The sequence below is a fragment of the Talpa europaea genome (genome assembly GCF_964194135.1).
Source record: "Talpa europaea genome assembly, chromosome: 8".
NCBI lineage: Eukaryota > Metazoa > Chordata > Mammalia > Eulipotyphla > Talpidae > Talpa > Talpa europaea.
Window position 1 is genome coordinate 37,632,155 of NC_140075.1, and position 27,037 is coordinate 37,659,191.

The 27,037-nt window shown below is 41.7% G+C and overlaps 1 protein-coding gene across 1 annotated transcript; it reads left to right on the top strand.

Moving 5' to 3' along the window:
* Window positions 1–10,538: 10,538 nt before the first annotated feature.
* DUT (deoxyuridine triphosphatase) lies at window positions 10,539–21,818 on the top strand (the record flags this gene model as incomplete). Its single annotated transcript, XM_084241271.1, has 6 exons — window positions 10,539–10,731; window positions 12,945–13,036; window positions 14,369–14,413; window positions 20,549–20,623; window positions 21,255–21,325; window positions 21,762–21,818. Exons 1-6 carry the CDS (start codon window positions 10,577–10,579, stop codon window positions 21,816–21,818), a joined length of 495 nt encoding a protein of 164 aa, XP_084097397.1. The 5' UTR covers window positions 10,539–10,576.
* Between the last annotated feature and the right edge of the window lie 5,219 nt (window positions 21,819–27,037).

The following is a 27,037-nucleotide window of genomic DNA, read 5'->3' on the forward strand; positions in this document are numbered from 1 at the left end:
ACCTTTAAATAAACCTGACTTTCTTAAACAAAGTTGTTTATTTTATCTAAAATGTCTGCTAATTCCTTTTTCGGCTTCATGGGACAAGAACCTGTGGTGGCCAAAGGGCTAAATTAACAGCATAGACCAGCATCAAAGGCACAAAACAATGCCTGAGCTAGCCATTGTTGCAACCATCAAGGAACTTTAGTTATGTTTCTCCAATTGCTAGCCGATTAACTCACCTAAAACAGCCTCAAACATCCCCTGCACTAACCTCACTCATTTTGAGTTGTTTCTGTTGACAGATGAAATTGAAAACATATGACATCATGAAACCATGACAACTCAGTCCACTGGTTCCACCCGGACAGCACAGCAGCCCCAGTGTCCCAGGAGCGGGAAGAGCAACTGTCCTGGCAACAGGAACAACTGAGTCATGCTGAGCCCCTAGCAAATGCATCTCTTCCTACCCTGCACTCTGCTAGAAAAACCCTTCCCTCTTACCCAGAAAGCTGTGATGGTTTCTTGAGCATGTGAGTCCCCTGTCTCCTTAGCTCTCCAGGTTTCTGAACAAATCTCACTTTCCTAACTCCAGACCTTGCTCCCATGATTGATTAACTTAGCTGTGGCGCGGAGCCGAGCTTTCCCATCATCAGCCTCTTATATCTCCAGGTCATCACAGAAACTCTTATCCCACCAAGCTCTTGTAAAATATCTCTCTATTGATTTAACTCCCCTGTTCAAGAGCCTACACCTTGCAATCTTTCTAGACTTCATTCCTCTGAACATGAGCAGCTCTGTAGTGCTTCCTCTGGACCTTCCAAGAGGGAAGACAGGAGACTCCTTTTAATAGGGAAAGTCTTGCGTTCATTTGTCTTGCATATTGTGTTCCAGTATGAAACAAGTTAAAAAGTGGATTCCATTGCTTTAAAAGATATTTTACCTATAACATCAAATATAAACTATTCTGCTCAATTTTTAAGGCTTTAAAAGCATTTCTCTTCAGAGGATATAGGAAAGCTCATCTAATCATTTAACCCTTTTAGTCCCCAAAAGTAACCTTTCACACCAGTCATAATAATTTACTCACACAAGTAGTCAGATTCATTTAATGGCCACACCCTGGTTAATGCAAATTCTGAAGCTTAGAATCACTTAGGTTTCTCTCACCTCAGACTAAACCTTTTCTATTGCCTCCAGGCATTTCTCCACCAGGATACCCATTTAATTTCCTCATTCTCTCCATCCTGGAAAACCACCTCCTGGAAGTTTCTGCCACTCTCAGTGCTGGACACCATGTCAAACCACATTTAGGCACGGAGTCACAGGACATACCTGTATCCCAGCCACACACCTCTCCCCATTTCATGGATTACTTTCCTGCAGCTTCTTTGATAGTCAGTCTGTTCTAAAATCTGATTCTCTAGTGTGTCTAGTTTTTTCCCACAACCTTCTGCATGACCGTAGACCTTAGTCACTTCTGTTTATTACTGGGGGGATTCTATTACTGAGAATCTCCATTAATGAGATGTTTTTATCATCAGAATAAAACCAAATGAGGTATGATCCTTGGTAGGCATGCTCTTATTATCTGCTTTACACATTCTCTTTATCTGTTTTTTCTCTTTATAGCCAAAAATGCCACCATGCTTTATTGAAGGTTTAGAATAACTCAAAGGGGTCAAAATATAGATTAATGAGCAAAAATGAAAAAAAAAAAGCAAAACTGGACAGTAAATTTGTTTTTCTAGACTTTTAATAGACACAGCTCCAAAGCAGACATACAAATGACCCAGAGACACACAAAAATTGCTCAATATAACTTATTTTAAGAGAAATGAAAATCAAAACCACAATGAGCTATCATCTCCCCCGTGTAGGATAGCATTTATATAAAAAAAAAAACTGGAAACAACAGATGTTGGTGAAGATGTGGAATGAAAGGGTACAGCTGAAATTGGTACAGCCTCTCTGGAAAACAGTATGGAAATTCCTTCAAGAACTGAAAACAGAAATACCAAAAACCCAGCAAAACCACTTCTAAGTTTTTGCCCAAAGAATATGAAAACAAATACGAAAAGACTTATGCACTCCCATGTTCATAACAATTATTCACAATAGCCAAAATATGAAATCAATCTAAAGGCCCACTGACATGACTGGGTAAAGAATGGTGGTATATATACTCAATGGAATTGCTGGGTCACGTGGTATTTCCATTTTTAGATTTTTAAGGAATCTCTAAACTGTTTTCCATAGAGGCTCTACCAATTTAATTTCTTTCCAACAATGAATGAATGTCCCTTTTTCTCTACATCCTTGCCAACATATAAATTGTTTCCAGTCTTTTTGATACAGGCCATTCTTACAGGTGTGGACATTAAATTGAACTGCAAACAAAGATCAAAGTGAAATATAAAAAATTAATCTCAGGGCTCCTAGAAGCTGCCTGCCCTTTCTAGTTTGGCCATTCTATTCTACAGATTGAACAAAGCACCCACTGTTTCTGCATTACTTTTCTTTGGTTGCTGAGCTAGCTCAGGATGGTTTCTATTACTTTCAAGCAAAAGATGGCGAATGTCTCTAGAAAATAAGTACAGTTCTATGGCCACACATATTTGGGAAATGCTGCAAAGCACATAATGCCAGTTTGGAATTTCACAATGCCTATTAAAGACTCTGAAGAGTCCTGCAGTACAGAAATTGCTTTAACTACCTGATCCATCATAACCAAGGGCAGGTGTCCCTGACTTGCGTGTAACTTCCCTTAACATCCTATATAAGTAATATTTCACTTCAGGGAATACATGAAGACAGGAAATCACATTGTCATCCCAAAACAATTCATCCTATTATCTTGGCCACCTTCCATGTAGCATTTTATCAATTATTTGCATGAATTTATTGCTTCAAAGTAAAATATAAATACCTTGAGGTGTTCTCCTTGGTAATCCTTTTTTTCCCCATAAATTTCCCTTTATTGCTCAGAGTACAGAAAGGTGATATCAAAAAGGCGTATGAAGAAGGAAGAACAAGTTAGTAGAATATGGAAGATCTTAACCAATGGGAAACAACAGGAAGACTGAGGCAGAGAAATCTGAGAATTCTAATTTCCTCCTGGGTCAAAATACTGGAGAGAGTGGGGTTCTTTCTTTTCTGGAAAATGTTCAAGCTCGTAAAAGAAACTATCATCAATACAAAAATGTTTGATGATCTAGAATGTATTCCCAAACTGAAATTTTGCAAAGTAATGTGTTTTGCACTGAGAAATAATCAAGAAAAATGGTCAGGGATACACACTATTTTTCTAAGAATGGCTTAAAGGAAGAATATATTAGTTCATGTTATGCAGTGGGACTGTGTCCCTCCAAATTAATCTGATAGGACTGGCGGTGTGAAGATGGAAGAAGAGAGTAAGAGTAAGGAGGAGGAAGAAGAAAGTGAGGGGCAGGTAGATGGGGAGGCAGAGGGGAAAGGAGGGAGGAGAGGAAGGGCAGGAGAGGAAGGGCAGGAAAAGTCTACATAGTGTTTTGTCTGTAACAATTATTCACAATAGGGGCCTCCCTGATGGTGCAAGGGGTTGAGACAGCACTGTGAGGCTGTCCGCAGCCTCTGCAGCACGAATTCGATCCCCGGCCAGGGAGGTGACCCGCAACCTGCATGGCGCAGCAGACTCTCCTGTCACACCTGCTGCTCCCCTCAGCAGTGTACTTCAATCTGCCTGTTCTGCTCCCCACTCTGTCTCTGGTGAATCCTCTCACCCCCCAAACCTCTGGCCTGTACCCCAGTTCTTATATGCATAAATAAATAAATCTTTAAAAAAAACACAATTATCCACAATAGCCAAGACATGAAATCAATCTAAAGGCCCAGTGGCATGACTATGTAAAGAATCGTGGTATATATACCCAATGGAATTGTTTTGTTATACGGTCTATAGTGTTTTGTAATAGCAAAAAGATTTAAGACATAACTAAGATTAACTATTTTAAAGAAAGACTATCTTCATTTCCGACCTTTCATGAAATGGCTTAAAGTGGTCCTAGATCCCAAATCTCTGTTGCAAAAATTGCAGCTTGGTACCTCTTATTTGTCACACCAACTTGCAGACATTAGTTGTTTTTGACATTGGGTCCATATTTACTTCAGTTTGATTAATGCAGTTATGGATGGGAATATTACCTGGGCCTCCATCATCATACTTTGAAACTACTAAGCCAAAGGTCAGGCTGGAAGGTTAGTGAATATTGCTGAAGGTGACTTGAAATGATTCCTTGGAGATACTGGTCAACAGGATTTTCCAAGACAATAGGAATTTTCTGTGGCTAGAGGAATACATTGCACAGTTTATAATCTCAGTGTTTGCCAAATATCCTGCCCTTCTGATAAAAACAGTTGGTGTGCTGGAGAGAATCCAGTTCTGCTACTCTGGCCAGAGAGGACCATACAGTTAAATACTGAAGCAGAGACAAGTCCATGGAAAGGTCTATAGCCTTTTCCAGTCCAATGAGAGGCTCTTCAAAAAGGAAAGATGGAGACACAATTTGAAGAAGATAGTGTGAATCAGGAGAGACAGTAGAAGTCTAAAGTGACTTGGTTTTGAACAGCTTTCTAATTTAGTCCATATATTTCCAATTCTTCTTTGTCTAATCTTGCAATTAAAATTGTCAAGTACATCAAGTTTCTAATTATTCAAAATTTCACTTTGCATTCTACAGGAAGTTTCAGACCTATGTAACTGTTGGTGACTTGCTTTAATAGCCTGCATTTGGCTTAACCAGGAAAAAACTCCAAATGCTATTCTGCAATTATTAAGATTTCTTATTCTTAGTAAAATTATACCACACATTTACTGCTAAAAACAAAGGCCCTCGTGTTGACTCTATATTTAGGTAAAGGAGCCTCTATCAAATAGTATAGGGTACAGTGGTTTTAGTGAATTTGGTAATATTGGTTAAATGTGAATTCTTTCCAGGATATAGTAATCAGGTGATTGTTCAGAAAGAAATTCCCCAAAGCAGTGGACCTTAATCAGGAATGTAAAACAAAATTGCCCTGGAGTAAGTAGTCAGACTATAGAGGGGTTTGGACATGTACATTTGGGCAAACTTTCTAGGTGCTTCTCCTGAGTACCCTGCCTCTTAAGCCATCTGCTTTTATTTTCTTTACTTCTTGAAAACTCAACAATGCTTTAAAATGAAATGACAATTGTCCTCTGGGCTTTAATGACAGAAATTTCATCTCCTGGTGCTTCTACACATACTGGCATAGTTCAGATTCAGCATTTCATATTCATTGTGTTAGTTGAGAGAGACTTGGTATGTGGTGTGTTGGTGAGAACTATAGTTCTGAGTTAGTATGTGAACTATCCTGATCCCCTTGAATCTTTGTAGTGTGATACGGCAATAATCTGTGAATTAATCCAAAGTGGCTTTGTACCAATAAATGCTTGTTTTGTTGACTAAGTGCTAGTGCTCTACTTGTTTATCTAACTGCCACTCAATTTCATGTCAATCTACTAAACAACTTATATGCTTAAGGTTCATGTGCTGCTCTTGTGAAATTGAAAGGTTATTTATATTTATCTGATCTCTGTTCTTCCTAAGAACCTGGCAAAAACATCCTTTGGCTTCCACATGTTAGATGCTAGATCAGTTTTTTCCAAATTGGGTTATCTAAGCCATCCCAGGAGCTATAGCAATGGTATTCTGGACCAAATAGTTTTACAAGAATGCGCTTCCATATGACCAACATATATTTGTATTTTTTAATGATGCTGATCTGCCTGGGTCTTCTTTCACATCTCCCTTATTTCGCTAGCACGTTTACAAAAGTTAGGCATTCTTCTTACGCATGTTCAGACTTACTCTGGTGCTTTGCCCATGGTGTAAAAACCTCTGGTCTTGAAACAAAGTTGTATTTCTAAGTTTTGGTATCAGAACACAAAGTATGACTTCTCTCTTTTCTTAGTTTACAAATTTTTCTAGTAAAGGTGAATGGTGGTATGATAAAGTATTTGGGCCCACGACAGAATGTTCTAAATTCAGATACAGTACAATTGTGCAGTTATGGGGAAATATGGTGATTTCCTATCAACATTCTCACCTCTTACATTCTTGAATGACTGTTAAAAATGCACTCCCCACACTGCTCCACAGACCAAGGAGAGTATAAGAGTTTTGTTTAAACTGACAAAAACAGAGAAAAGTTCCCTACTGGAGAAACTCTCATAAGAGATTTGGGCAAAGGGACAGCCTAAGATGCAGAAAGAAAAGCAAATAAAGTGATAAAAATATGGGTGTGCATTTTACAAAAATAATTATAAAAAGTAGTAAGGGGCCTCCCTGGTGGTGCAAGGGGTTAAGCACCGCACTACGAAGCAATTGGCAGCCTCTGCAGTATGAGTTCGATCCCAGGCTGGCCAGGGAGCAACCCACATGGGGTGGCAGACCTCTCCTGTCTCGCCCGCTGCTCCCCTCAGCAGTGTACGTCAGTCAATCTGCCTGTTCTGTTCCCCTCTGTCATTGGTGAGACACACCTCTGGACTGTACCCCAGCTCTTGTATGCAAAAATAAATAAATCTTGGGCTTCCCCAGTGGCGCAGCGGTTGAGCGCTGGGTTGCGAAGCTGCCCGCAGCCTCTGCAGCGCTGGTTCGATCCCCGGCTGCTCCCCGGCCACCGGAGGAGGGTCCCACATGGCGCACAGACCTCTCCTGCCGCCCGCTGCTCCCCTCAGCAGTGTACTTCAGTCCTTCTGCCTGCTCTGCTCCCCGCTCTGGCTCTGGTGAATTCTCTCACCCTCCTGCGCTTCTAACTGTACCCAGTGCTTGTATAAATAAATAGATAAATAAATAAATCTTTTTAAAAAAAGTAGTAATAATAGTGCTTATCGAGATTCAAAGAAAAGTTATAAAGTACTAGGCTTTAACAAAAGAAGGGTAATGGAGTTAAAATGTTCTAAAGCTTATGTAGGAGAAAGATAATAATTTTTACTAATCTTAGATTTTAGACACTGGGGAAGTAAGTGTCCATGTTTTAATTTATCTAAAATGATCAGAGAGTGAAACTTATAAATTAGAAGAGGGAAAAGTAAACTAATTTAAATTTTAAAAACCTAGTTAATAAAATTAATAAAACGAAGGCAAAGGGATACAAAGAAACTTAAAACACCTAGAAAGAACTCAAATGAAAACAGATTTCAATCCATCACAAAGCTTAGTGGAGGTAACACAACAAATGAAATGAATAAATTTGTAATTGTATGCAGCAGTGCGTGCCATGAAGAAAAATCAAAGAGGGCATGAAGAAAAATCAAATAGCATCTGAGCTGAGAAATCAAATATTGTATAAAAATGAACAACGGTGTAAGAAAATAAGTGAAATATATACAGCACCATAAAATTTAGAAGCAAGTAAGTAAATTCCAGTGGGGGAGGGCATTTGTTGAAGGGTAGGGCAGGGACTGCTATTTTTCATTGTGGGCTTGCAAAAGCAATAAATGGAGGAGTAGAGGGGACACCCTTTGAAAACTAAAGGAGTAGACAGAAAAATGAAGACTGTGAAAAGTGATCACATACAGGAGCTACATGGAATAGGCAATGAGCTCTCTAGCATTCATTCACAAAGCATTTATGCAGCACTACTCCCAGGCAGGTGATGCAGTTACAAATGACTGGTCTCTCAGATAAGCATTAACAACGTTGTCTTTCCCATATTTCTTGCCATTCCCCCCTTGCTGGACAGGTTTGTCTTCTTGCATTCCAAGGAAAAAGCAAGCTGGTACACCCATCTCTGTGCTGATCTCTTCCCCCTCCCCTTTGCAGACCCCTGTCCATCTTTTTTTCTCCTATGTATAAATACCCCTGCACGCTGCCAAAGAGCAGGCCGGCTGTCTTTCAGACATGAGTCCTTCTCATCTGTCAACAAATTAAACCATTTTCCTTTTCCTCAAACTCTGTTTCTGTTTATGGCTGAGGGACACTGAGGCCAGCCTTCAATATCACAGATACTAAGGTAGGCCCCAGATATAAAGGGATGAAGGAAGACATATTATCGTTGCCTCAGGGAGCTTATGTCTACTAGAGCAAACAGACAATAAACAAGAAAATAAGTAAAAAAAGACTGTAGTAGTAAGTAGTGAAACCAGAAAAATACTCAATTACTTTTCTAGTAAGTAGTGAAAATGGTGGTGAGATGAAGATAGGACAAGCTACTTCAGTTCAATTTGTCAGGGAAGTTATTTGATTTAAATTTGTCTGAATTAAGTTGAACTTGAAACACAGGAAGATAAATTAAAGCAGGCTGTGTGCAGGTTCAGCAGGTTCCTGGTGGGGCAAAACTTAGAAAGCCACAGCGGCCAGAGGGGCAGGATGACGGCTTGCAACAAAGTTGGGCCAGTAGCAGCCCATTCGTAATAGCTACAGGTATAAATTTGGCACGTCATCAGGATACAGGTAATATTTAAAGTCACGTGAGGTGTGCAAATAGAGTATAAACCATAATCTCACCCAGAGTAATTCCAACATTTAAGATGGGGCCAGTAAAGGAGACCGAAAAGGTGTGGCCTTGTAAGGTGACCCATCAAGGGAGTCTGAAACCCCCCTAACACTACCCTGATTTCTTAGTCATTTCTCTGAAACTGATCTCTATTTCTACCTATATCGACAAAAGCGCATTACAGACTTTGTGTCAGTTTCAGAGAAAATTGGGGACACGTGTATCAAACTTACAAATTATCTAGCAAGTTATTTCTTCATCCCCAAGGTAAGTTATAGCCAGAGTCTTGGTATGACAGCCATGGCAGCCAGCCCATGCTTCTGTGGGGTCGTCCCAGGGTAACAGGGTGGTTCCCAGAAAAGGGGGAGCTTCCAGGTTTCCTGCCCCACCCAAGGGAGGGTGGAGCTGAGCAGGGAGAGAAGAAGCTGCAGAGGAGACTGAGAAAGGAAGCAGGATAGAGCCAGAAGGAGACCTGGAGGAGGCACATGTTGCCGAGAGACACATAAAGAAACTACACTTGCCCTTTGGTCGTGGACGGGGTGACACAGATGTGGGTGAGACCCGTGGTGAGGTGATAATGGCAGCTTTTATCTTGATTTTAATTTTGCTCTTTTCCTTCCAGGCTTGTCTGGTTGTTTCTGACCCTTTTCTGTGGGTCCCCACTGGAAGATGCTTTGGACTTGGGGCAGGCTTTGGGGCCTTGCTCTGGGCCAATCCCATTTGGATGGAGTTTTACCCACGAGGGGACGGGCAACTGTGGGTGCTTGATTTAGAAACTAGATTCTTTGCCTTTCCTGTATTGTTTCCTAATTGTACTAAAGTCTCATGTTTAGTGTTGATGCGGTGGATGGCAGAACCCATGTAGAATAGGCAGGTTTGCGGGGTTTGGGCTGCCCCTCTCCCTGCCCTGTAACACCAGCTGAAGACTACAAGACCTGTGGTCACCCTGAGGGCTCTGTCCCCCAACTTCCTCCCTTTCCCTTCTCGCACCCCCTCCCCCCCCAACAAGCCGCGCGCGGCCTTGCGCTCCCGCTCCCGCGAGGCCCGCGTCCCCGGGCGCGGCACGGAGCTAGCGCGCCAGCCCCGCGAGGCCGCACGGCCGCGCCGCCGCTTTGGGGACCCCGAGACTAGACACTGGCGTCATGGCGGCGAGCGGCGGCGCCCCCGGTAAAGAGCAGAGCCCCCGGCCCCGGCCCTGGGCCTCGCGGGCGGCCTCGCAAAATGGGGGCGGGCCTCAGCGCGGCCGGGAGCCGCGGGGGAGCAGGGCGCGCGTCCCCGGCCGGCCCGCGCGGGCGGGAGGAAGGCCGGGCCCGCCTCCAGGCGCCGCCCGCCCCGGCGCAGCGACTGCTTCCGAGGTCGCGCCGCCCGGACGCGCGTCCCCAGGGCCAGACTCGGCGCGGGGCGCACGCCCAGCCCGGCGTCCCTACCCGGGGCCGGATGACCCCGCTCTGTGCCCGCCTCGCGCTCCCCAGCCGCGTCGCCCCCTCTTTCCGGCGCCTGTTTCCAGAGGGGCGCAGCGCCGGGCCCGGGGCGCACCACGCGGGGTTCTCCGGCCCGGGCCCGCCCGGCGCTGCGCGGCTCCAGGCGCCGCGGCCGCTGTCCAGCACTCGCGGCCCGAGCCGAGGCCTCCGCGGCGCCGGTGAAGTCGGGGCCCCGCGGGGAGGGCGCCTGCTAGGGCGTGGGGAGGCCGGGAGCCCCGCCCGCGCCCTGGGGCTGGGCAGAGGCTGGCGCGCCCCGCCGCGTCCTGCCCCGCCGGGAGGGGGCGCGCGCGCGCGCGCCGCCGCCCTGCGGGGCCCCTGGTGCGGGGAGAGTGGGCCCCACGGGGGGTGTCAGGGGAGGGAAGGAGACCGACTCGCCCCCACGTCGGACCCCCACGTTGAGATTGTGAGGTTTAAAAAGGAGCCGACGTTGCCGGCCCCGGGGCTGCGCGCAGGCACGAGTTCCCGCCCCAAAGCCGAGCCCGCCTCCAGCGCGGGGTGGGCCGAGCCGGGAGGGGACGCGGGGCGGGGTCGTGCGCCGGCGGGAAAGTTCGAACCCGCGCCCGCGCTCACTCTGCTCCCCTTGCTCTCCCCTTGCGCCGCGCCGCCCGTGCACCGCCATGCCCTGCTCCGAAGAGGCCCTCGCCGTCTCCCCCAGCAAGCGGGCCCGGGCCGTGGAGGAGGGCCCGGCGCGCCTCCGCTTTGTCCGGCTCTCCGAACACGCCACCGCCCCCACCAAGGGGTCGGCGCGAGCCGCGGGCTATGACCTGTATAGGTGAGTGGGGCGCCGGGGCCCGCGCCACGTGGAGAGCCACGGCGACCCCAGCTCCGGCGGGGATCCCCAGCGCCCTCCGTGCCGAGCGCGCAGTGCTGCTCGCCGGCTGCCGCCGCGAGAATCACTTTTTTTTTGCATATATGTAGGTTTCTGTCTCCTCACCCCCCCCCCCCAAAACCCCGTTTGGCTTTTTAGCTTTTCCCTTTTGGCATAAATTCAAGAGGGATTTAGGCAAAGGGCACAGGATGGAACATATCAGTGGATGGGCGCCGTTACCTGTTTTGCAACATTGACTGCACCCTTTGCAGAGGTGGGATGGATAAGGTCCACCTGGCCTTCTAAGAGTGATGCTCTGGTCCAATAAAGAAGAGAAAAAGCTTCATGGGGGCCTGGGTGCTGAGAATGAACTTGCCTCAGAAAGATTAATGGAGGCTGCTTCCTCCTTAAAGGAAGTTTAAAGAAGTTAGTTTCTCTACACATCGTGTTTCAGTTCACCCAGGGACTGGGAATTTCAGAAAGTTGCTGAATAATAGAAGGCAGGGATGTAGGTCATACTACCACCCTTTCATTCGTACAGCACTTTTTACCTGTATTAAAAGCTCTCCTCTGGCAATTTTATTTGATCTTTACAACAATTTTGAAGTGGGTGAGAGTTTAACTTTTTTTTAGATGAGGGTGTTTGTAAGGAAATGAATTGATGGTTACCCAAGGGATTGACTATAACAGACTTTTGACCATGAGTTGGGTCAGTTTTCCCCCTACCCTTGACTACTGTGCCCAGTTATTAGAACCATTAAGGTAGGTGAAAAGCGATTAGGGGTGGGACCGGTGTTTATGTGACTATATCCCTAGGCTTTATTTTAAAGCATTTCAGGTAATTCTAATGTGAAACTGCATTGTTGTGAGTCTTAGGAGAGACTTGAAGGTACTTTAAGCAGCCTCCTGATGAGCAGAGGTAACTTTCTATAGACTGAAATAGACATCTGAGTAACTGACCTCTTTTATAAATTAGGCCTGAACTATCTAAAGAGAGGAAATTCCACTGAAAGCAGTGAAAAATACAGTACTGCTTTACCAGTTTTAAAAAGGTCTCCAAAGTAATTTTCTGTTCTGCTCATTGTAAAATCTATGTTAACTTTTCACCAAGGAGGGGACTAAAGTAGTAACAAGAGAAGCAGCATTTGCTGAGTGGGCTTTAGAGAATCAGATGCTCAGCGGTATCCATCTCCAGGGCCTGTTGACAGTGATCAGCTCTCCCTCAGTGAAGTTCATGGTCACCGCTTGGTATACTTACCAATATTAGCAGAACATGCCAAATAGCTCCACCTTCCAGCAATCTGTCTCTCCCTTATTGTGTCCAGCATTTCCCCCTTCTGCTTATTCTCCCTAATTACATGGAGGGTTGTTGTGAGAATAAAATGAATTTTATAAAGCAGGCAGAGCTGTGCCTGGCACACAGTAAGTGCTTCATAGATGTTGCCTATTATTAACTATTATTTACCTTCTTTCTGGGTTATTTTCCTCTTTTCATATCATGTTAGTGAAACATACACCTTTTAAAAGTCCACCTTTCTGTTACTTCCTGACAATATGTAACTCAGTTTCCCAGTAACTGTTCAGGGGTGAACACTCACATATTGACATCTCTTTCACCAAAATCAGAATGACTATCTCTAAAGCTGTCACAATTTTACTAATACAATAAAAGAAAATATCTTATTTTTGATTTCATCATAACTTTTTTCAGATGAATTAGAAATTAGTGCCCTGAACTCAGCAAGACTGGTTACAGAAATCTGAAGTTGCGTGAATTATTTTATGACTTTATGAAACATTTATAGTTGGTCAACAGGGAAAGAACATGTAAGAATTTTATGAATAGGGCCTCCCCGGTGGCACAACGGTTGAGCACTGGGTTGCAAAGCTGCCCGCAGCCTCTGCAGTGCCGGTTCTATCCCCGGCTGCTCCCCGGCCACCAGAGGAGGGTCCCACAAGGCGCGCAGACCTCTCCTGCTGCCCGCTGCTCCCCTCAGCAGTGTACTTCAGTCCTTCTGCCTGCTCTGCTCCCCGCTCTGGCTCTGGTGAATTCTCTCATCCTCCCGCGCTTCTGATTGTGCCCAGTGCTTGTATAAATAAATGAATAATAAATAAATAAATCTTAAAAAAAAAAAGAATTTTATGAATAAATACCAGTTGTCTTCTTTGTCTTGCAGTGCTTATGATTATACAGTACCACCTATGGAGAAAGCCCTTGTGAAAACTGACATTCAGATAGCTCTTCCTTCTGGATGTTATGGAAGAGTAGGTAAGTGGTTTAAGACACAGGTGACTACTTGTCAAGGTCTTCCTTTATATGTTCCTACCTTTTAGTTTTACTTGGGGTACTGATGAGGGTTGAGCTATTGTTGGCCTGTGTTCTAAAATAAATGCCATTTGATGGCAAATGCAGCTGTTTGAAAATTTACATTCACATATCAGCTGTTTTCTGTCTTTTTACTTTTTTTCCTTGATTACTTATTTGCGCTTTTAGGATGCTCACACTGGTCAGGAAGTTAGTCACCCCTTCTCACTGTGAGGACAACAAAAAATATGTGATTTTAGGACTATGTTGCATAGACAGTCAGATTTCTTTGTGAAATTAGTGATGAGTGGCCAGTATTTGTTAGTAATGAGATAGGAACAAACTCAGGGTGGCATTTTGTATCTTGAGAGTAAAACTTATAACCCATGAGTGTGAAAACTTAATAAGTCAGTCTTTAGAGAGAAATGAGCTCTCTCTCCAACTCTTTTTGGCAAACATTGCACTTTTAAGAGTATTTTGGGCTGGGGGGGGGGTCAGGTGATGGAGTGAAGTAAAAATGAAGGGGCAGGATTTATAGACAACGTTTGTAATTTAAGTTCTTCTGCAAGTTAAGATAATTAATGGCAGGCCTGATACTGAAGTCAGCAACTATAAGTATAACCATAGCTTTTATGTTTTTTTCATTTTAGAAATTAAAAAAAAGAATGAAAAAGCATAGTGGAATTGAATTTTTAAGGTTTAGTTTTTGACCTTTTGTTCGACTTTTGGCCTGTTTGACGCTGGGAGGCCCGTTTCTTGCTCTGTTCATTTGGTTCATGCAGACATGCCTTTGGCCAGATCATGAGTAGGAGTCCCAGGTTGTAGGCTAAGTTCTGCTGCTGTGTGGTTAGCTTTATGCCCATCTCTCTGTCATCTTTGCTAGTACCTTGTAACATGCTCAGTTCTCCTGTTTTAAAACAAAGTCCTCTTCCTCAGCCCTGTGCCCCTGCCAGCTACAGTCCTCCTTGTGTGGCCAAACTCCTTTAAAAAATGGTCTACACTTGTCTCACCTTTAGTCCAAGCCAGCAATGTGGCTCCCGGGCAACACCTCTGCCATTTCTCAATTGACTGAAGTCCTGTGGAGTGGTTTAAGTTGTCAAATTTGTAAAATAGTCTTTTCGACCTTAGTAATAAATTGCAATAAATGAAGTCTTTAATTCAGAGCCATCTGTTAAAGTTATGATGATTGTATATACCTATTATAGATGAGAGTGACATCCTTCAATTGTGCCAAATTATATCCATTATTGCCCTTCTCTCTTAAAATAGCCAGTTTCTCCGTTTTTTCCTTTTTAGCTCCACGTTCTGGCTTGGCTGCAAAACACTTCATTGATGTAGGAGGTAACATTTACATTTTTATTCTGTAAATATTTGTAAGTATTTGCTTTGTCTTTGCACAGGAGGTAATAATCAAATGACAGATTGTATTTTTATTTTCAAGGATATAAGTTTTGTTGTGTCTTGCCTGTTTAGCTACTTCCATCTCTGAGTAAACAATTATGCATTTTTAAATACTGTTTGATTATCTAATTTTTAAGTGACGTTATGTAAACACATGTTATTTTACTAGTAGATTATCTAGATACTGCCTGATAACTAGGATTTTTCCTTTGACTTAGTGACAATCTGTATTAGGTCCAAAAATGACTTTTTAGGAGAACAGTTGTTATTATAAGGGGAAGAAAAGTTTTTATGTTATTGTTTAAACAGTTATACTTTGCTAAACTTATGTATTTAATAATCATTTAAGCAAAATATTCTAGAAAATGAGGGTCTTTTTTATGATAAAGATGTCATTCATGTTTGGCAAAATATAAAAAGTGAATAGCTCCTTAAAGGCATGAGACAGCACTGTGCATTCCTGTTACAGTGTTATACTCAGCAAGTCCTCTGTGTCTTCTGTTTCCCTTACAACTGGCCTTACTCATTTCTCCCCAAGAGAGCAGCTTCCTCATGGGCCCCCTTTTCAAGGAGGTGCCCCAGTCTCCTCTGCAGCTGCCCTGCCAGTGGGTTCTCCAAATTGCCTGTTACAGTAAGGAAATTCTCAGCTTCCTGATGTGGTTCCTCTGCTTCAGATCTCTTTATGCTGGGGTACATACCTCACTAACAGGGTCCTTGTGTCCTGACCCTTCCTTTTCCCAGTTGAAAGCAAGCAAATGTTTCACTAATAAGGTATCTTTGGCCTTTGGATATTTGGGTATTCTATTGATAGATTCTCTGCCTCCTGTGGTTTTTGACAAAGCTGCTTTTTTTGCTTTTTTTTTTTAACTAAGTTGACATTGAAAAGCTGGGATCTTCACATATGAATCCCATACCCTTGTTCTTTCCACTGCAATTAAATGCTGAGGATCGCCTGCCCATCCCCTCACCCAAACAAGGTCACTGTTAACCTTGCTTACCCTGTTAAGCAAGGGATGAAACCTGTCCCTGGATTGTCTCCATTGCTTTCATTCTCCATGAAGCCACTAGGTGGAGCTGTGGGGCAACACAGAAGCAGTTCTTAGGGACCAAAGAGGAGCTGAGTTCAACATGGCAGGAACTGACAGTGTGCTGGAGTTGAGGATTGCCTGGATTTAGTTCTGTTTGGTTTTCAATTATTTTATTTATTTATTTGTTTGTTTGTTTGTTTATTTTTTAATAGAGGCATGTTTTTATTTATTTGTTTGTTTGTTTGTTTGTTTGTTTTGTTTATACAAGCACTGGGTACAGTCAGAAGCGCGGGAGGGTGAGAGAATTCACCAGAGCCAGAGCGGGGAGCAGAGCAGGCAGAAGGACCGAAGTACACTGCTGAGGGGAGCAGCAGGCAGCAGGAGAGGTCTGCGCGCCATGTGGGACCCTCCTCTGGTGGCCGGGGAGCAGCCAGGGATCGAACTGGCGCCGCAGAGGCCGTGGGCAGCTTCGCAACCCAGCGCTCAACTGCTGCGCCACGGGGGAGGCCCCCTTATTTTATTTATTTATTTATTTATACAAGCACTGGGTACAGTCAGAAGCGCGGGAGGGTGAGTGAATTCACCAGAGCGGGGAGCAGAGCAGGCAGAAGGACCGAAGTACACTGCTGAGGGGAGCAGCGGGCGGCAGGAGAGGTATGCACTCCATGTGGGACCCTCCCTCCGTGGCCGGGGAGCAGCCGGGGATCGAACCGGCGCTGCAGAGGCTGCGGGCAGCTTCGCAACCCAGCGCTCAACCGCTGCATCACCGGGGAGGCCCGGTTTTCAATTATTTTTACAAGTAAGAGTAATTTAGGACTAGAAGGATATAAAAGAATACATATATTTAAAGGATTGGGAAAAGAAGGGGGACTTTGGAGTAACTACTGAATTTGGTTCCCTTCCTTGTCACTACCTACCTAGCTATTATTTAACTTTTCTGAGCCTCAGTTTTTTCATCTGTAAAATGAAAATTAGTGTTTCTGCCTCTGAAGGGTGGGAGGATTAAATGATAATGTATATAAAGCATCTAACACTGCTTGCCACAGATTAGACACTGTAAGTTTTAATTCTGATGTGTGGAAACTCCCCCACTCCCAACTTTGTTAGTAATTTTTGCTTTGTTTAAAACAGCCCTCTGGAAAAAAAAAAATTCATGTAAAAGAAACGGAAAGTTAATTTGCCCGGTGGTTGGTATGGTGCTCTTCATAAAAATCACATTGCAGAATGCTCTTGGATGCAGAGTATCTTAAAAATGTCTCCTAGGCACAAGTTTATCATAGTTGGCCACAGTTTTTATTTCAGAAGAGAGATGTTGTTAGAAATCCCAGCTGTAAATAAGGGTCAAAGGGAAAAGTTGAGTATGCAGGATTCTGTTCAGAATTCACATCTGGTAGGTGTGGATAATTTTCACTAAGAAGGTTTCCAACAAATGACATGCCAAAGTCTTGACACAGTAAAACTTTTGCCTGAAGTCAGTTAATCACTCTGCCAGTTCCAATGCATGATTTTTCCAGTGATAATTTCAAAATACTTTCTGCTTTCTCATGAAGAGAAATATCCCTGGTGCTTATATCCTTTATGTAGAAAAATTGAATAAGCTTTAGAATTGTTTTGAGAGTCAAATCACCTTTGAGTAATAAATCAACTTGGAACTATTGAAATTTATTTTTACTGTCAGTATTCTCGCTAAGAAAAAAAGTACTCATAACGGGGCTTTTTCTGTCATACCTTTTCATTGACTTCAGGCTACTTCATTTCTTTTAGGCTTTTTACATTTCTGTGTCCCACAGATAAAATCTTGATAGATTACTTGACATAGCAGAATTCAAGACACACATTGATTTGAGTATTCCTGCTAGGACTACATTATTTTTTAAACTTTTTTTTCCTAATCATCTTTTTTTTTTTTAAGATGTTTATTTATATATACAAAAGCTGGGGTACAGGCCAGAGATGCAGAGGTAGCGGAATGAGAGGATCCACCAGAGACAGAGCTGGGAACAGAACAGGTAGACTGACTGAAATACACTGCTGAGGGGAGCAGCGGGCAAGACAGGAGAGGTCTGCTGCACCATGTGGGTAGCTCCCTAGCTGGCCGGGAATGGAACTCGTGCTGCAGAGGCTGCAGATTGCTTCATAGTGGGGTGCTTAAACCCTTGTACCACCAGGGAGGCCCCTGCTAGGACTACTTTACAGAATCATAGCAAACGTCTTTACAAAAAGGGAGTGTTCTTATATGGTAGAAGATACCATAAAATCAAAAAAAGAAATACTTGGAAATCATGAGACAGAGTTAAATACCCAAAGAGATAAGGAAAAAAACCATAAAATATAGAAAACATGTAAATGTCCAACAAACATGATAAAGTCCAACCTCACTAGTCACCAGGGAAATGCAAGGAGAACCCATGAGATACCATTTTTTACTCATCACACTGGCTAGAATTAAAAGGATGGCTTCCACCTGGTACTGACATCTGGGACTTTGGGAGTGGGTAACCTTCACTACCAGTGATTGCATCTGAATTGCTGTATCTCTTTTGCAGTTTTCTAGCAATAGCCACTAATAAAAAAAAAAAAAATAGCCACTAATATATAAAATGTACACAACCCTTTGACTAGGAAAGTGCTTTTTTAGAACCTATTTGGTAAGAATAAAAAGCACTGTTATTCAAGGACCATGCATTGTGGGCTGCTTTGTTTGTTATAGCAAAAATGTCACAGCAGCTTGGATGTCTGATAATATAAAAGTGGATAGTTAGATAGAAATAGTGGTACTGTATTTCCATATCTTGAACCTAAAAAAAAAGTGACTGACTTCTGTAATCTCAAAGAATGTCTAATAAGTGGAAAAATATGTATAATATATTGTTATAAGATTAGATTCCTTTGGAAGGGCAGGGGGATGTTAATAGCTTTTTCTTTATATGTGTTTGAACTGCTTGGGTATTTAAAAATTTTTTCTAATAAAGTGGAAACAAGAGTTCAGAAACCAGTGAGTCCACATTGTGTTTATCTAATGTAGTCTGCATAAATGAGTGTTAAACTATACATCACATCTCCCGCATAGAGATTCCATAGCATTCTCTGATCATTTGTTCTGGCATGAAATATATATATTCATTAAAGCTGAGCTATGCTGTTTCTGCAGCCAAAATTTTTCTGCATATAAATAACAAAGAAGCTGGTCCCATCTTCTATCATTTCTTTCAATAAATATTAGGGCTAAATTAATGGTCAGCTGGTAATGGGAAGGAAAAAACAGGCTTCATAATTTTTTTAAATTGGTTAAAGTTTTATTGCTGTGCAACGAGAAAAGAATGTTTCCTTCAGTCTAGACATAGTATGAACCACTCTTCTGCCTTTCAGCCACTTTTATATTTCCCCTTCTCACTTCAAACATTTATTTATCTTTAATTAAAACTCTTAAAAGTATTGTGTCAGTAACCTTTTAAGAAGTACTTAAATTCAGTTTTTCTTATCCCTGGTAATTCATTCATAAAGTGCAGGAATTCATTTCAACTTCCATATTCCAGGAGAGAAATCTAAAATGTTGATTATTCTATGTATTTTTCCCTATTGGTAGAGCTTTTTTAAGATTTGCTTTTTTTCCCTTCAATATGAGAATATTGAAAGAGAAGGTTTACTCTTGTTTTTAAAAGAAAGTAAACTTGGGCCTCCCTGGTGGTGCAAGGGTTAAGCACCCCACTATGAAGCAGTCTGCAGCCCCTGCAGCACAGGTTCCATCTCTGGCTGGCCAGCAAGGAAAACCACATGGCACAGCAGACCTTTCCTGTCTCGCCAGCTGCTCCCCTCAGCAATGTATTTTAATCAGTCTGCCTGTTCTGTTCCCCACTCTGTCTCTGGTGAATCCTCTCACTCCTGTATCTGGCCTGTACCTCAGTTCGTGTATGCATAAATAAATCTTTTTTAAAAAAAAAAAAAGAAAGTAAACTTTTTTCAGTTGACCAGCAGCATTAATTCAGTGAGTTAAATTCCTGATTATTTTTATTTCCTTTAAGGGTTTTATTAGAAGGTGTGTTTTTTAAGTAAATCTAAGATGTAACAGGGAGCTACATTTAATTAAGTTTACAAGAATCCAGCATTTTATAAATTAAAGAGTAAAGAATCGACATACATAAAGGGAATTTGGCAGGGCTGAGGAGAGGGAATGACTGGTAATGGGTATTGGGGGTTCTTTTGGGGTTAGGAAAAATGTTCTAAAATTGATTGTGGTGATCAGTGCACAACTCTGAATGCCCTAAAAATCACTGAATTGCGAACTGTCTTTCAATATTTAAAAAAAAGATATGAGAAGGCCTGCTGCACCTGTATTATCTGTGCTTCTATTTATGGAAACATTTTAAATTCTTGGCCCAAAAACAAATGCTAATAAGAAGCTCTCTAGGCCAAGGCAGAGCTCTGGCTCAAGTTTCTTTCCTGCAAAGATCTTGCTGCGCTGGTGTTTATAAACTCAAACAGGTACTAATTATACACAATTTTAGGTAAAAGTGTATTCATTTCTTCTGAGAACTCCTGCTCTATTTTTGTTATTAAAAATGGAGTGTTACGGTATTTGCCAGACTCCTACTGAACAATGGCAGCATTGACTTATTTCACAGTAGATCTTAAAGGCTTTTAACATTTTTTTTTTTATAACTCAATCATATTTCAATCTGGATATTAGTGGGAAGCTGCTATCAGAAAAACCTTTATAACCCAAAACAATTTTTTCCTAGTTTTTTGGGTAGGTTTCCAGCATGTAGATGGTGGGTTTGCAGAGAGTAAATCAGCATAATCTGTATGAGTGCCTGTTCCCTTTGATAAGAGTCACAGGATGGAAAGTTAGGACCATTTTCTAAAGTCTTTATATGTGCATTTTAGTAACACAATTCCTTAGTTTTGAGGCTTTACATAGTGCCAAGAGCACGATGTATTCAATTGTAAATACAAAAATGTCAGCTACATAAGAATGACTTTGAGATAATCTTGTACCTTTAGTGTTTAGATGCATAAACCAAGTTAATATTATTTTTCTCTTCTCCAGCTGGTGTCATAGATGAAGATTATAGAGGAAATGTTGGTGTTGTACTGTTTAATTTTGGCAAAGAAAAGTTTGAAGGTATGTTAAGTAGATAGACTCACATAAATGTATTTCAGTCTTGAGTTACGTGTGTGTAAATAACACATACTGTGTTGACATGACAGGGGAGATGCTGCAACCACAAAGGTGGTTTACCCAGAGGCAGCTTCCCCATTGCACTGTGGATGTGCCAACCCCTGCAATTTGCCAAATGTGGGAAACTTAACTGTGAAATTTGTAGTAGTCAGGGTTGCATTTATACTCTCTCCCTTGATCTTCTCAATTCAATAAAAGTTTGTATGAATTATTGTAAAGTAAAAAAACAAAAACAAGGGCCTCCATTGTGGCCTAGGGCTTAAGTCTTAGTACTATCATGCTGTTACCACTGCAGCCTGTGTTCAGTCCTGGCCAGGTGGTGCAGCAGACCTCTCCTGTCTGCCCTCTGCTCCCCTTAGCAGTGTATTTCAGTAGATCTGCCTGTTCTGCTCCCCACTCTGTCTCTGCTGAATCCTCTCACCCCCTGCACCTCTGTCCTATACCCCAGTTCTTCTACGTTTAAAAAAAAAAAAAAACCCACATCCTTATTCTCTAATTCTCATTGAACAAGGTAGAATAGAGAGAATACATCAATAATATGTCAATACTAAACTTTTTTTTTTTTACTTTTAAGTCAAAAAGGGTGATCGAATTGCACAGCTCATTTGTGAAAGAATTTTTTATCCAGAAATAGAAGAAGTTCAAGTGAGTATCAAAAGCTGAGTAGAGAATGAGTAATGTAATATCTTAGAGAAGAAAAAAGTTTTTGCAGATTTAATATGCTATTTGCACCAATTAAATAATAGCATATATGAGTTGTCCTATTGTAAGCAAAAATTAAAATCTTAGTTTTAGAATTTCTTGAAATGTTTTTCATAGCTATTAGGTATGATTTTGGGATAACGAGTAATTTAAATGTATTGTGAAATTGAAGTATTTAGCTTTTTTGAAAATTATCCAATATTTTAGAGCTTTTTATGTTAAAGATTTAAATTTCCTTTTGTAGTCTTTTTTTGCAAAGATGGTACAGTAAGAACAAAAGTCTTACAAATAAGGAGCTGGAGAGAACTGAAAGAGAATTTGAAATTAACTATATGATGAATTTGAAATTAACTATATTGCTATTTTGATGTCTTTTTAGATTTTGGAGGACACTGAAAGGGGTGCAGGAGGCTTTGGTTCCACTGGAAAGAATTAATTTATGCCAAGAATAGAAAATGGCAAAATTACTTTGTTAAAAATAAAGTTTTTCTTGAAAGTGTTTTTGGTGTTTTGCTGTTCTGTAAACTCAGTAACTTTAACTTCTAAAAATACCTGGTTCTCTTGTGATCATGGAAAGGGTTCCTCTGTTGGAATCACACAGAAACTTACTTTCTTGTGTTTTTCTGTATCTGATGTATAAATTTGTCTTCACCTAATAAGTTTCTTTTTAAAATTAAATGGTTATTAATTATAGATCCAAAAAATATATTATTTGACAGTGCTACCCCTCAGCATTTTGTTTTAATTACTATGTTAAACTATTAGCAATGCCTTTCATTCAATAAACTTGAATTCTTCCACAGATATAAAATACTGCGTTAAATGAATCAAAAGAAAATAAAAGGAAGTTAATCCTTTTCTCCTTAATGGGTCTAAGAAGCTTTTTTCTTTTTTAATCTTAATATTCTTCATGTGGATGAGAGAATCTTCAGTTTTTTATATTTTTAGGTTTTTAGGAATATCTTCCTTTTGGTAGACCCGGATTTGACTCCTGATTGACTAATGACTAAAGTACAAGGAAACATAACTTGGGAATTTCCAGTGGGTTGGTTCTCCTGAATTCCATCCCATCAAGTAAATTGTACTAGTTGGTTTACATGATTTCCCTCGCCAAAGTAGCAATAATAGTCTGTATCCAAGAAAATATTCAGTTTAATAGGAGTGAAATTTAATAATGATGAAGTATGCTGGAGCCACTGGGTTTTTCCATCACAAGTACTTTTGAATAAATGTGTTTACAATAGGGGCTGATTCTGTGGATTAGCTTGATTCATGTCTGTTGCACCTTCTTTTAGAGCTGCTTTTCTTTGCTGTTCTTATCCAGTCCATTTGCACCAACTTTGGGGGTTTGAAGGCATTGTTAGCCCTCGTGTATGAGACTAGAGAGGCATCCGGGGTAGATCACACAGATGGGAGTGCTCTGGACTGGCCTGGTTTCTTGGAAGCACAGGCTAGAGTTTGCTTTCTGTCCTTCAGTGGTTCTCAAGATCATTTAATAGTAATGTCTTTTCCAGCTGTGGATCACAATTTATTATTGAGACATGAAATCAGCTGAGAGGGTCATAAAAAAATCTGAATAGAAAAATAGCAGAGGGCAACACATGTCAGATGGGTAAACATTGTGAAGACTGGATTACATATTCAAGCATGCGTGTGTACTGAGTCATGGTATAAATTATGTCTGCAGTCAATAAAATTCAAATGGAATTTTGGATTTTTAAAATTAAATGTGTATTACAGATCCAAAGAAATACATTATTTGACAGTGCTATCCCTTCAGCATTTTGTGCTAAACTAGCCAGAATGGATTCTGTTGTCTGAACTCTGACCAATACATAGTAATAGCTGAGTAAGAACAGATCATGTAGTGTGACTACCAGAGCTATGGTGTTGCCTGCACTGTGAATTTAGTTAGACCACTTTCTGAGAGGCCAATGTACTATGCATATTTACACAGTACTCTTCCTCATAGCAAACCTGTGAGAGGAGGTAAAATTAATGGATGACTAAAATAGATTCAGAGATGAGGAAGACTAATAAAACTCAGGTCTTTGTCTTCAAAACCCATGTTTATAATACCTCCTGTCTTTCAAAGGACAGAGAATATAGAATGGAAAAGATGGTTAATGAACATTCTCTAGTTCATATCTGGAATATGTTTCCATCTCGGCACCACCCTTAAAAGAAGATGCTCAGATAGGAAGCTACTCTGAAAGTTACAGGCTTGGAACCTTATCCATGGGGTAGATGAAAGACCTGGGGAGTACTTGTATGGAGAAGAACGTATTGTGAGTGTGAGGACTGCGCAGGGAGTGGATCTCTAGGATATGAAAGATGTTCTTAAGATTTTAAACATCAGGGCCTCCCTGGTGCCGCAAGGGGTTAAGACTCAAATCTATGAAGCTATCTGCAGCCACTGCAGCATGAGTTTTATCCCCGGCCAGGGAGCTACCCACATGGCACAGCAGACCTCTCCTGACTCACCCGCTGTTCCCCTCAGCAGTGTATGCCAGTCAGTCTGCCTGTTCTGTTCCCCACTCTGTCTCTGGTGAATCCTCTCACCACCCCCACCTCTGGCCTGTACCCCAGTTCTTTGTATGTGTAAATAAATAAATCTTTTAAAAAAATGAATTCCCCTTATTGGCAACCAAACATGATTAAGGAGAGAATTTTAAAGGATCCAGGAGTTTTCCTGAAGAAAATTTTAATAACTGAAAGTAAGATTATAGCAGAAACTTGTTTAATATGAAATTATTATGTCTTTGTTTAGCCTAATTTTAAAGTGGATTTTACAGATGAGTAGCGAAACATTTGGGAGAATATATACTAAAATAATGATTGTCTCTGGTTGCAGAACTTGCTGTTATTTTTTTTTATCCTTTTTGTATTATCTGTATTTTAACACTTTTTATACCTGAAAACTACCTAACTCGGTTTAAAAAAGTTTAAATTTTATAGTAAAATATTTTTAATTTTGATATATTTACTAGTTTAATGAAAAATTTGAATAATTGAAAGTATATGAAAAGTTATGATTCAAAATGACAAGCTTTAAAGAAAAATATCCAAGTTGGTCAAATGGAAAACACTTGCTTTGGAAGTTTTAGACCTGAGCTTTAGTTTTGCTCTTTACTAACTAAAAGATCTTGAATAGACAAAATAATCATATGAGCATCTCCGCTTTCATATAAAATAAGGAGTGTATCAGAACATTCCAGGCGGCTTTCCTCTCTGCTCTTCAGTGGATCTCAAAACCAGACTTCATGGCTATGGCAAACTGCTGCCACCTGGTGGCAGCTCTCGAGTGCTGCGGTTTTGAAGGTGTAAAACCTTCATGGGTATTGTAGGGGAGCAAAACTTTGCCACAACAAAACCTATCTTTGGCAAGAAGTTTATTTCATGGGAGGGGCACTTTGGCTGGGTAGAAGTTGCTTTTTTTTTTTTTAAAGATTTATTTTTATTTATTTATACAAGCACTGGGTACAGTCAGAAGCGCGGGAGGGTGAGAGAATTCACCAGAGCCAGAGCGGAGAGCAGAGCAGGCAGACCGATGAAGTACACTGCTGAGGGGAGCAGAAGGCGCGGCAGGAGAGGTCTGTGCGCCATGTGGGACCCTCGCCCGCGGCCAGGGATCGAACTGGTGTTGCAGAGGCTGCTGGCAGCTTTGCAACCCAGCCCTCAACCACTGTGCTACTGGGGAGGCCCCAGAAGTTGCTTTTGATGTTCATATCAAATCTCTGTGAGGGTCTTTCCCCTTACCTCTTCTCAATGGAGAAAGCAAAAAGTACCTTTGTGTTTCCAGTCAACACCCTAACTGAATTTCTCATTTCTTCCCCTTCCCTGGTCCTAGCTAAGCTATTTAACATGCCATCTAAAGCCACAGTTGCTCAGCTGGGCTGGGTCTCCCCCATATATACAGGAGATATACATTTACTATTAAATTTCTCTATGATTTTTTCTCATCAATCTATTTGATGCTTGTTGGATTATTTGCCAACCTAGAAGAACCCAGAGGAGATGAAATGATTACCTTTGCACCCCGATAATATATATGTCTAGCATCTAGGTGCTGGGCAGTACCATGCATTCAGTTTGTGTGTTTCTAAGTGACACAGTTGAAATAAGAGCTTTCACATGCTTCCTCTTGACCTTGAGGACATCATTTAACCACTTTTGAGTGGCTTCCCATATCAAAAATAAAAATGCCCACCTTTATTATTAGAAAATCTAGATGTGCTGAATGTAAAGTATCTCCCACCATCTATAGCAAAGAATACTTGGTCTATACATGGTAGTAATTATTCTCAGGAAGTTTATCATCTAGCTTGAGAGGACACATAAAACTCTGTGCAGATGATAAGCCTTGTGGGGGGGGGCGGGGGGGGAGGCACAAGGCACATTCTGAAAATTGCAAAACCAATGTTCAAAACAAGAATATAAAGAATACGTAGGAAGCCTCTGATAACTATTCTGGAATAGTAGGTTAACAGGTTCACACCAGAGAGACCTCAATACCAGAGAAGCAATGGTCAGTCAGGAGAGTTTGGGGCAAAGATTAAAAGTCACATCAATCTGGAAAATTGATATTAATCTACTGTCTGTGACAAGGAGATGAAGAAGGCATCACGTAAACAGCCAGCTAATGAGCACAGAGGATGGCAAGGGAAAGATGGGTGAAAACGACACTGAGAAGCTGCAAAAGTGAAGTAAATCTTTCTAAAATGACCTAACACAGATTACAAATGAATTTTCATTCCTGACAAAGGGAGACTAAGATGCATTTGGTGTCATGAACACAACCGAGGCACAGCAGTTGCAGGATAATTTCCACGGCTCCTAAATCTGGGGCTGGCAGCCTCTCCACAGTGTTACAGAAACATCTCCATAAAAGGGGAGGCATCATGTGCCCTGCTCCACCTCATGACCTAAGTGGCCAGGTGAAGCTCTATTTGACAGGGAACCCAGGTGGGCTCTGGGGAAGAAAAGGAGAACGGGAGACCTCTTATTCTTGCAGCCCAACTTGTACCCTGGTAACGCTGGGAAGGAGACAGGTGGAGGAGAGACATGCAGAGACACTTGGAAGAGACGCATAGGGAAACTGACAATGGCAGCCATTACCTTGATTTGTACTTTAATTTTGCTCCTTTAACCCCAGACATGCCTGACCCCTTTAACCTCCTTCTATAGTTACCTGCCAGAAGGTGCCTTAGACTTGTGGCAAGATTTTGGACCTCAGCAGCCTCGCTTCAGACTGGGCATTTGCCCACTAGGAAATGTAATCTTGGGTGTTTTATTGGGAAACTATCATCTTTTCTTCTCTTTCTATGCACATTAATTCTAGTAAAGATTTTTCACACTAAGCCTCTCCTTTGCCTTTGCATGGATGTCCCATTTGGGTGTACAAATTTGGGGACCCCCAGTTGCCCCTCAGGCACATGGTCACACCAGGACAGGGCAACTTTCCACTCTCGTAAGAATACTAAAGTAAATTGGTTGGCCTTCTCATACACTGTACTGTAAGCATGCTGTCCAGGAGTGCCCAGGGACCTCGAACATGGGGTGCACATTGCAAAAGGGCTTGGCCATCTGCATGCACAAAGGCAAGGAAAGCTTACTCCTCGTGTGAAAGATCTTTAATTGGTGCGCACAGAGAGA